A 12,301-nucleotide genomic window follows, 5' to 3' on the forward strand; every position below is an offset into this window, starting at 1 on the left:
GGAAGCTGCTCCATGTCTCTTAACGAAGGAATCCTCCTCCCCCTCTTGTGCACAGCCTTCAGATTGTGGAGCCAATGATGGCCTGATGAGACTATCCCCCCTGGCCCCCCTGCACTGAAAAGGATCCCTTAGAGGGAGCTCTGTTCCATCATGGAGAGTGAGGGGGAAGGTGAAATGTCCCTGAGATACACTGGGGAATCCCCCCTGTGAGGAGACCTAGACCTGGATCTAATGAGCGATCTAGACCTCAAGGGAGAACTAGGCCTACCCCTCTGTTCAGCCCTGGACACCTGCTTTTCCAGAGCCCTGTGCCTCATTTTCTCATCCTTTTGCAAGGCTTGGAGGATTTTCCAGATGCTGCAGTTTTTCGCAGTCTCACAGAGGCTGTGGGCCTCACTGGCTCCACTGGAGGTCCCCTCCCCAGGGGAAAATGGGGGGGAGGAATCTTGCCTCTCCTCTGCATCTGCCCTGGCACCAGGTCAGGGCTTCACCAGGCTCAGCCCACCAGAAACAGCAGTGACCAAAAAACAGCTTCCCCCAATCCCTCACGGCCTCCATGCAACGAAATCAGCCTCTGGTAGACCTTTCCTGCCCCTTTTGTAAGCTGTGTGGCTCTGGGCCTACTGGCATCGATCTGGGCCTGCAGGGCCTTGCCGCTGCCACCATTGTAGAAAGGATGGCCATCCAGGAAGGCAGGGATGAAAATGAGGCTTCATAGTAGCCTCTGTCCCAGCCCATGCAGCCTGTAGGAATTGAAGCCTCAAAATGGCCACCGTAATGGCATCCTGCCTCTAAAGCCCCAAGAAGCAACTTTTAAATCCCTTACCGGCAGCCGGGAGCGAACTACACCAAGGGGAGGCTTCCAGGTATCAGGTGGGGGCAAGGGGAAGAAGGCAGGGAGAAGGAGTTTACAGGATGGCACTGGATTGTTTTTGGAACAATCAGGAATCAAAACCAACCTGTCTTTCTTCGGTCAGACAGAGTTGAAACTGGGAACCAGAAGCAAGGAGCACAGAGGCGTGGCTTTAAATTAACTCTGTCTCGAGGCCAATTGGACATCACAATACCCCAATCCTGGCTAATCCTGCAAAATTCCTCCAGAAAACAAACAGGTTTAAAGATTTCTATCCTTGGGCTGTGAGACTTTTAAATGCAACTACAATCACTCCATGCAGACGCTAGTTTTTTTCTTTTTATTTCTTTTTTCGTTTCTGTTATAATTTTGCACCAGTGAGGTTAAAACCAATTTTGTTGTACTTAAGTACAATGACATTAAAGATTGTACTTATACTTTTTTTCTTCCTGAGGTCCCATGTTCATCCCTTTCATCTATGATGAACATCCTAAACTTCCCGATTTAGAATCCCTTTGCTTCTTGGCAAGATTTTCTACTCATGCTCTAGGCCTGCAAATATGAATTGCAATTTATATAAATTGCACATATAAACCTATATCCTTTTTTCTGGATTTAACTTTGTTACCAATTTTAATATAATCAGATGTTGTATTCATTGCATCTATACCCATTAACAATGGCTTTCTAAAAGTAAAATGCAAAACCAACATTTTAAGAACTAAAAATAAAATACTACTATTAATAAATGCCAGTTTGGGCACCAGGGAGATCAGCAGATTAAAAAATGTAAAGTTAAATGTGAGCTTCCCTTCCAACATATTTTTCTTGAATAAAAAGTAGCAGGAAATCTTGGGGTATTTTATTCACATATAAAATAAAAATAGGATTTGAACATAAAACTTCAATTTGTTTCTTCAAATACCTATTGATTTTAATAATTGAACATGCTAGCATCATGTTCAGTGAAATATTATCAATCCACATCTTGGAATATATTTTTTTTTGGTTGAACACATGAATTTTTATGGAATAGACTGTTTAATATGATTGCTTTTAAAATAACTGGTACATTTTCTACTCATTCAATGTCAAAGGAAACAGAATTAAATATTTACAAGAGCAATAATGCAAATATATTCAAGAACCTAAATAAAATCCAAGCTGAAAAATATTTAGCCAATTTTTAAATCCATATTTTTGAGTCGATAAAATGTTTTGTTTAAAAAATATAATTGCAGATTACTGCAATAATTCCTCATTTGAACTTTTGCTTCAATTGCTACATCAATTCAACAACTGCCACTTTCAACATTGATATATGGTGGCTGTTCCACCCTGAAAGTTCATGCTCTTCTGTAGACCAATATAGTACTACTGGTAGCATCCAGCAATTTTATGAATTATGAATTTACATACTTTACCCTTAAGAGGTATCAAGAAGCAACTTTGTTCTCTGTACTTTCAATTGTGATTTGAAAGTCTGCTTAGAACTACAGGAGTTAATCATGAGATTAAAAAGAAATGGAAAATCTAACCTAACTCAATAAGGAAGAGTGAATATTAATTTGACAGAAGAGGGTTTGAGGAAGAGGTACTGAAAAGAATATTAATGTGTTATATAAAGCTTCCAGCAACCTTGCCAAATAATGCTTGTAAGTACTTTCTGCACAGCTAAAGGAATGGAGGAATTCATTATAAATAAAGATGGCAAAGTCTATCACATTGCAAAGTTGCCTATCTATCTTTTATCTAAGGATCTACAGTTCAGTGGCTTTTTCTGGTATATAAGAGGATGTGAAATCTGCATCCTTATCAGACGAACCACGCTATCCTTTGCTCAGTGGGTGTTTTTTGTAAGTTTAATAACAATTTATTAAATTTGTAAGTCATCCAATTCTTGATAACTGGGTAGCTAAAGAAAACCTTACTATTACAAAAATGCTCTTTTTAAATTTGCAAAAATTCTAAATTTGTCATCTGCCTCTGGTGCTTTGGAGCTCTGTGTCATCCTAGGCTTCAAAACTGTTAATCTGTCCATCTTGATGATTCATATTTAAACAAAATGTGACCATGTTGGACAGGCTACTTCATATGACACATCTGGTAGGTTTAGGCTACTTCATATATTTCAGCTGAAATATTAATAAGATGAGCTTATTTATTAAATTTAAGGGATGCGGTGGCTCAGTGGTTACGATGCTGAGCTTGTCGATCAGAAGGCTGGCAGTTCAGCGGTTCAACTCCCTAGTGCCATGTAACAGAGTGAGCTCCCATTACTGGTCTCAGCTTCTGCCAACCTAGCAGTTCGAAAGCATGTAAAAATGCAAGTAGAAAAATAGGGACCACCTTTGGTGGGAAGGTAACAGTGTTCTGTGTGCCTTCGATGTTTAGTCATGCCGGCCACATGACCACGGAGACGTCTTTGGACAGCGCTGTCTCTTTAGCTTTGAAACAAAGATGAGCACCGCTCCCTAGAGTCAGGAACAACTAACACTTATGTGCGAGGGGAACCTTTACCTTTTTATTTATTAAATTTATAAAGCTTTTGAACTCTACAACTCTGTATATAATAAAAACATTACAATAAAAAGGTAAAAAAAAAACTTGCAGGCATCCAGAATAAAACCATCCAATCTAAAAACAATGCAATGAATAGGAACAGTCAATATATCCTAAAGCATAGGAAAAACACCCCAAGTGTTCAAAGTTCTCTTCAACACATTTTTTTTTGGGGGGGGGGGGGAATCTCAGGGCAAATATTGTGCTTCTCTAGGTTCCATCAAATGACATTGCTTAATGGAGAGGACCAGGGGCATGCCATCTGTATCTGATAATACCGGAAAGTCAAACTATTGAAGACAGACAGTCCCTTAAATAGGTTCTATGCCATGAAAGGCTTTGTAGAGGATAATCAACATCATGAATCGCAACTGGAAGTCTACTGGTAACCATTGTACACGACATAGCACTGCATTATGGAGCAATTGCTGCTTCTGGATATGATCCTCATACTAATGATACTTGACCTCAAACCAACAATTAACCACACCTAGTACTCTCATGGAATTGTTAGATAGAAGAGGATAAGTGTATTCAGCCCTAAGATACCCTACACATTAGTAGCTTTAGAGTTGATCTCTTTGCTCTCAGCACCAACTGTACTCAACTTTAGAGAAAGAGGTATACCCTTCTTCTAATTCCCACAAGCAGCCAGAAGGATACCACGAGCAATGCTACTGAAAGTTGCTGGGATCAATCTATCCCAGTTTTGCCAGAAATCATTAACAAGTAGGACTATTTCTTCCTTTGTGTTGGCCTGAAATCTGAATGAAAGGGATCTATTCTTTTAGGTTGTTCTGAAGCTCCAACATCCAACTAGCTTTTCAACAATCTCCCCTAAAAGGTTGAAAATTGTCTAGTACAGTTGTGTCCACTGAAGTGCCCTTGAGGAGTGAAACCATCACTGCCTCCTTCAAAGCAGCAAGACTACCATTTACTAATAAATAACATAGCTCTGGTGAACAGTTCATTGAATTAGTATTCCCAAGGATCTTGTCAATCTCCTCAATCAGGCTCACACTGATTCCAGTTAATCACACAATAGTTTGCTACTAACACCTTGAGAGGATTTTTCCAGTCACCATCTAATTCGAAGAATATCTGAGACTTTATTTGTCAGAAATCTAGAACAGCAGCCCAGAAAATGGCCTGTAGGGTCCCATGATCCCTACCAGAAATTCAGTTTGACATTGTTGTTCAAATGCCAGGTCAGGTTTGGGAAGACCTGATTTTAGATTAAATGAAACCCATAAAACTAGCTGAAGAATATTAGATTACTCAGTAAATTCATCCACATACTGCATTAAGCTATCATGTGGCTTGTCCAATAGTGGATTAACATGTTATATCATCCTATCCAATTGTGGTTTGTTCAATAAATCAAAATTCCATAAAACAATGGCTTCGCTCAATATTGTATGTGAAATCAACTTCTCTCGTCATACCAGTTATAAGAATGCAACTTGAATTCTATACAAAAAGGCATTATATAATAACCACTATAATTTTTCAGCCCTCTCTTGACATATGAAGTAAGTAATGAAGTGGATAAACCCCTATTCTTCACAAAAGCAGCATGCTGTCAGGTATTTTTTTAAAAAAAGGAAAGCTATGTTTAATGTGTGGTGTTTGAGTGCATTTTTTAATGTTATAAGATAGAAACAACATGAGGTTACAGTAACATTTAACCGAGAGCAGCAGATTCATATCAGTGATGGGAACCTGTTGCCCTTGTAATGTTGCTGAATTATAATACTCAGCAGTTTCAACAAGCATAATTAATAATATAGGATGTTGAGAATTACAGTTCAACAACAGTAGGAGGACTCCAAGTTTCTAACGCCTGTTTTTAGTTCTGATTTCTGACACAGGAACAAAGGGATTTCAAGCAGCCTGTTCAAAGCTATTAATTTAAACCCATTACCTCTAATATTTAGATATCCTTTTAATTTTTACTAATATCATATTTTGGTATTATCTTTTTGGGAAGGTAACAGAAGATGTAACATTGGAACAACTGTAAAATTAAATATTCCGTTCCAACTTGATTTTGAAAAGATCAAGTTAAATCATCCCACAATTTTCTATTAAGCAAATGGCTGCCACCAGTTAAGCAGTCATTTGCCCAAGAATAACTATCACTTATTTCTATGTTACAGTGACCACAAAATAATCACCTCTTGGATGTGGCTCAAGGGAGAATTATTACAAGAAAGTATTCTCATGGTAATTAGGCAAGAGTTATAGGGATGGCCACAAGCAGTGTAAATGGTGATGAATGGAAAACTATAGTCATATACATTTTAGTTTATACTAACCTGTTAAAAAGAGCATTGATCTATATACACTACTGATTAAAAAGTCCACAGAAGAAATTTCTTTTGTAGCAATATAAGAGAATGAAGAAAAAAATGGAAAATGAATAATTTAAGAAATAAGCAGTTCTCAACTATGCTTGTGTCATCCGTTCCCCCTTTCCCCCTATAGATTAGATTGAAATTTGTGGGAGCGTTGAAACTGATTTCTTTGAAATATTTCCTTTTTATGCTGTCTAAAAATGTGTAAAAATAAGTATCTCTCATTCCAAATATATTGTATGAACATTTTTACATATTATACATTACAGGATGTGATCCCTCTATTATAGATATGCAAAGTATTCAAATCTCAAATGCATCTATGATAGTAAGCATTATATATACTTCATTTTTTCCTAAAAATGAAGCCAGAGATGGTATTTGCTGGTTCTCCAAACTACTCAAAATTTCCGCTATCGATTCTCCAGAACCTGTCAGAACCTCCTGAATTTCACTCCTGCTCTGAATTATACCATCAAGAGATAAATATACCATACCTAATGTGTATTAATATATATTATATACAGCGTACATTAAAAGTAATTGTATGTGTATTGCTTTAGATTAAATAACATGGCTGCAGATTTCCAGTTTATTGGTTCAAATTATTTCTTGGCAACAACAAACACTGTATTTAGATGTAATTTTGAATACAATGGACAGATTTAAAAAATAAATGTGCTAAAAATACTTTGTGACAGATGCTCCAAATCAATGCACCACGTAGAATAGTTTAGCAGATATATTATGCAAATCTACTGAACAAGCATGTACTCCTCCCCCCCCAATTTTCCTTACCTGTTCCTCAGATCTACTTCTTACTAACAATCATAAACTCTGTCATAGATAAACACTAATTATTTAAACTGCATAACCTGAAGAATCACAGTTGAAGAGTATGAATATTAGACTCGATTAAACTTATGATAAGAGATGCTCCATGGCATTGACTAGTAGAAGTACTTACAGACTTAAATTTAGATCAACCAGCTGTGATAAGATACTTGGACATGTGATTTTACCACCCTAAACTCTGCCTGTCTATTACTTTCAAATAGACATGCTATCAACTTGAACAACAATCCGGCTGTCAGATAGACCCCTGGTTTTAGGAAGACACAAGTACTCTGACTTTGTAATTTCAGAACTGGCCATTACAGCAATTTAAATTTTAACAGCCACTTGCTTAGAAAAAGATAGGGATTATAAGAAAGAAAAGAGTAAACAGATGCAATTGTAACTTCAAACATAGTTTAATATCTAAATCATGTTGCCTCTTCGGTATCTATTCTTAAATATTCATGCATGTACCTGTAAGTTCAATTAACATATTGTACGAGACAGTGTCAAGCCTCCAATTAATAGGAAACTCAATGGGCAACTTTGAGCCATTAATTCTGTCTTACTCCAGCCTAATTCGCAGAATTATTGCTGTGAGGTAAGAATGAGGGGAACACACCTTATGTACTCTTCACTGAAGTCTTAAGAGAAAAGCTAGAATATAAAAGCAAATAATAAATTTTATACATAAAAATGTCATGATCTCTAAAAAACTTCATATATTAGTAAATGGGAACTACAAAATGTTACCGTGTAATATGCCCTAGTTCTAGACCCAGCCAATCCCTTGTTTGGGATAACCTACTTTTACTTTCTCCTTGGCTATTTTGTTTTTAGACACTGTAGACACTGAATATGGTCCATTCTCACTGTTATTTTTGTTCATTCGCAAGAGATTGCCCTTTTAAATTTGTAAAAAAACTCTCTGAAAATTCGTATTTTACAAATTATTCCCAAATGTACTATTTATTCCTATTCCTATTCTGGACAAGTGACTTTTGGTATCAGAGGAACTAACTGAAATGCATTATAATTGTTTTCAATACTTTCTTTAAAATAAATGTCTTCAGCATATGTCTTGCTCAGAAAATATTGAAAATTGTTAAAATGCTAGGAGGAGCATGTTTTCCTCATATTATCTTATTTAATTGATTTTAATAGAGCAAGAAATTGAATTCCAAGTATTTTGAGCTAAACTTTATGTTCAGCTGGACTTTAGGAAAGTTATCAAGTCTATAGAGGCTTTTATTTTATGATAGGATTGCAGATATCTAACAAATGGAGCTGGACAGAAATAGGTAAACAAATACTTTTGATTTGAAGTATTGAAGAAATAGAATAGTTTCATAGATTTAGTGGCAATTCTAATATTTAATATCCATAAGCAATTTAAGATTAAAACACTATTATATAATGAATCATTATAAAGTTGTATCTTCAGATACGACAGAAACATGCAAACCTGTAGTGTAATGTAACTTCGTTCCCATAACATTACTCTGTCCAACTTTACAGCAACATATAAACCAATCTATGATATGATATAGTGGTATACTTTATACTGAATACATACAAAACTCAGATTTCATTGATATGGGTTCTACAAATAGATTGCACATTTAAGAAAACTTTATGTACTTGTTTTTTAATCATATTATTGCACTTGAACAATACATTTTTAGGCATGGGGGGGGTTCCATTTGTTTTTCAGTCAGTGTCTTATGCTTAATTTATCCAGTGATGCCAATCTAGCACTAGTGACATTATAATTGCTTCCATGGTAGCAAATTGTAAAGTCACAAACACTGATTGATTCATTTCATGCTGCCACAATTCAGAAAGGAAGGTCAGGCATTTTCTTTAATTAAGACAAAGAATTATTTATAAGTCTGAACATAGTTCTTTCATCTAATTTTCATTTCACATGATTAAAAAAACAGCAATTAATTTCTTGTACATTTTTAGAATGTAGAGAAAGTTATAGAATATCATGGTTTTCCTGAGGGTTGGAGGGAGAAATAATAGCTTCAGTTTCAATTAGTAAGATGTGTATAATATAACCAATACCTGCTCTATCTGTTCTGTTTATATGATAGTTATCAATCAAGTATTTGTAAATGAATTATTTTGCCTTTCAAGAACGTAAAATTTACTTACCAACAATATTAGCCTTTGATATTTCCTTTTCAATTCTTTTAAGTTATCAGAGGGTTCTGCACCCAAGATGCTATACCAATCCCTTTTTGGTATGTCTTCAAAAGCCATTGCATGACTAGGTATTTCCAGTTATCTGTTTAATTATTAGAACAAAGTAAGGAAAATGTTAATTTAAAATGATGAAAAAACTAATGTTTCCAAGCATGACTCAAAAAATTAAGCAAGGATTGGCTGAGCCTAGAAATGGGGCATTCTATACAGTAACATTTTGTAGATCCCATTTACCAATCTATGAAGTTTTTCAGAGAGGGGTCAAATTACTACAAAGGGAGGGATTGCTTTTTTCCCAACAGATATATTCTTTTGTATATATACTGAAAACCAACATGCTCTAGTTTCTCCTATAAAAATGTTGAAATTGTAATTGCCACCTTATGAATACTATGTCAAACTACTATGGAGAATGATCAAAACTGAAATTAATGAGAGGAATAGTAAGAACAGTATTAAAAGCACGCTAAAGTTAAAATAACAGAAACCATGCCTATTAAATTGACAAAAATATTATGCAGGCTAACATGAACAAATAAAATGAATATCAGATTTCACAAAACGTAAAAAAAATATTTTACAATCATGACTTTAAGCCAGCAAAAGCTAAAAATTAATGCTGGAATACTTTGAGTGAAATAAAAGGTTATAGAAAACATTTTTTCAAAGTATTTTTGCTATGATTCAATAAAATTATGTAATTGATTTCTTGTGCTCAAAGGAGCTTTTTGTTTGATTTTTGCTACAATAACCCTGAGTAGGATTTTTAAAAGGGAAGGTACTTCAAAATTGATAGGCACTTTTAAGTAGACTAGCATTGGGAGTGTCTAAAGCCAGTGTTTTGGATTCCAGCTATTGAAAAATTTTCTTTGAATAAAAACTCAAGATGGTATATATTACAAAGTATTAATCCCACTGATTTACCCCATAGAAAACATAAAAAGGACTGCAGCTTGGTTTACTTTAGTACATTTTGTGTGCTGCCTTAAAATATACATAAACTTTTATAAAACTATTTTTAAGATTAAAAATGGAGAGAAAAAATACCAACATGCAAAAGTGCTGACTTTTAATCAACCATACTGGGGAAAAAGACAATCTCAAGGACTTGGAAGTAGTGAAATACATAATACAATTCATGTCAGGCAGTGGCTAACAGCTCATTACATTAATGAATGGCAAAGACAGAAAAAAGGCTTTGAATGTGAAGCAATCATGACAGCATCTCATTAGCCACTGGGGCTAGGGAGACAATTACACAAGGAACTGAACTCTTGAAGAACAAATATCCATAACTCTAAAGCAATGAAAGCTCTTCGTGTTACTCCTGGAAGCCACTTCCTCCACTTGACAGTGCTTATCCAAAGTCCACTTTCACAAAGTCCACTTAGGGATAAGAAAAGAGTTTGAAAAGTCCTTGGAAAGGAATTGGAATCACATAAGACTTAGAAAACTGCTATTATCTCCACCAAACACATGCAGAGTTCAACCAGAACACCATCTTGTTGGACCTGAATTAACCACTAAACTTTCAGCTCCATCCAAACCATGAATTTCAACCATTTTTGTCACATCGTTTCCATAGATAAAATTTATCTATGACTAGTCCCCGCTAAAACACACTAACAGAGAAGAATTGGAGCTTTATGTCATCTTTGATTTCAGAATTAGTAATGGCTGCATTCAATAAACTGTTATAGCAAAAGAATACAGTTGTCTTTACTGACTGCAATTGGGACCAGCAACTCCATTGCTACGTGATGAGATTGTAGAGTGAAACATCATGTGCCCATCCATATTGTCAGCTCCTGCTGCAGTTAAGCAAATCATCCACAGTCATTAAGTGTGTTATATGACCGCAAATTGTGTCTTCCCTATTTTTCACATCAGAAAACTTCTGTGAAAGTTGAAAATGATGATCATGAGATCACAAGATCCTGTAGCCATCATAAATGTACTGGTACTCTGCAGTGGTGGGATTAAAAAAAATTACTGCTGGTTCTGTGGTGTGGTGTGGCTTGGTGGGCATTGCAGGGGAAGTTACTGACAAATCCCCATTTCCTCCTGATCAGCTAGGACTCAGGAGGCAGAGAATAGATGGAGGCAGGGCCGGTCAGAGGTGGTATTTACCAATTACTCAAAATTTCTGTTACCGGTTCTCCAGAACTGATCAGAACCTGCTGAATACCATCTCTGGTACTCTAGTTGCTAATCACCTAAATCATAATCACATGACAATGGGGACACTGTGAGTATCACAAGTTTTTCAGAGACATTGTGAATAGAAAACAATTATATTAGCAATTCAATCTTGAAACAGGAATGACCTTGAGGGAGAAGAAGAGATACTACTTAGAAAACAAGCAAATAAAAATGGAGGGACCTACAATTGCTTAACCAGCAAAGAAAAAAAAACTTTAAAAAGATCTGCATAACATATCAGACTGTTAAAAGTGACAATGGGAGATTTGTATTTTCAGACTTTCAACATTCTGTTAATGTAGTCTTATAATAAAGGAGAATAAGCTCCTGTTTGAGTTACCTGGGAGAGATGACAAAAACCTAGAATTGGCTGTTTTAAATTTCAGAACATTTCTAATGTATAGGTACACCAGATCTCAGTTCTGGCACATATCACTGTCAGATCCAGGTTCTATAGAACTGGGGATCACATCAACCTTTTTTTCTGGACTCCAGATTGCCACAGTTTCTTTAAGAGGTTGTCACTAAGTACATGGAATATTTTTGCATGCTACAAAATCTTCATTTTTTCCTTTTTAAATCTGGTTTGTTATGCTACTGAACCAATAATAGTGGGCATCATGAAAATCTGGTGGCATTGAGAAATGTATAGGTATCTCTATAAGTATGCTTTGTAAAATGGATTTAATGGAAGTAGTAGTGTTCTGTACACCAAAACAGATATAGTAGCTACATTCTCAGACATATGATAATCATTGTTGCTGTTTGGAACTCATAATTTATGACTCAGTGAAATGTACAATTCCAGCAAACTATAGCAAAGGAGAAAGCCCTCTAGTAAATGATGATCTCCATTACTTACTAAATGGGCTGGAGGTATTATTTTATCCTAAATTCTATGAAACTTTGGCAAGAAAATGAAACCTTTATGCATTTTTCCGATCTTCTGATTTTAACACATGGAGTTTTTTTGGAGGGGGGGATTAAAATCTGTAGTATCGTGCAGTGTGTACAGCCCCCAGGGTCCCTCCTTGAAGGAGTTCAGGCATTCAGAAATGTGATAAATGGATGGATGGATGGGGGGGGGGAGAGAGAGAGAGACAGAGTGGGAGAGAGAGAGAGTGAAAGAGAGAGAGAGAGAGAGAGGGAGGGAGGGAGGGAGGGAGAGAGAGAGAGAGAGAGAGAGAGGGAGAGAGAGAGAGAGAGATAGAGAAAGATATCCATCCTTGTGAAACATTAACAGCCCTTGAACAGGCTATAAACTATTGTTATAGATGTA

At 36.0% G+C, this 12,301-nt stretch overlaps 1 protein-coding gene across 2 annotated transcripts in view; it reads right to left on the minus strand.

Moving 5' to 3' along the window:
* The window catches only part of DNAJC24 (DnaJ heat shock protein family (Hsp40) member C24), a 41,599-nt gene that overhangs the window by 24,054 nt on the left and 5,244 nt on the right, over positions 1–12,301 (minus strand). For both annotated transcript variants that reach the window (XM_087718746.1, XM_087718737.1), the window contains exon 2: positions 8,770–8,902. In XM_087718746.1, coding sequence (XP_087574872.1) covers positions 8,770–8,877 — 108 coding nt within the window. In that variant the 5' untranslated portion in view covers positions 8,878–8,902. The remainder of the gene's footprint in view (positions 1–8,769; positions 8,903–12,301) is intronic.

The sequence above is a fragment of the Thamnophis sirtalis genome, unplaced genomic scaffold (genome assembly GCF_051295495.1).
Source record: "Thamnophis sirtalis isolate CommonGarterSnake01/CBP01778 unplaced genomic scaffold, rThaSir2_p1.2 scaffold_1, whole genome shotgun sequence".
Classification (NCBI taxonomy): domain Eukaryota; kingdom Metazoa; phylum Chordata; class Lepidosauria; order Squamata; family Natricidae; genus Thamnophis; species Thamnophis sirtalis.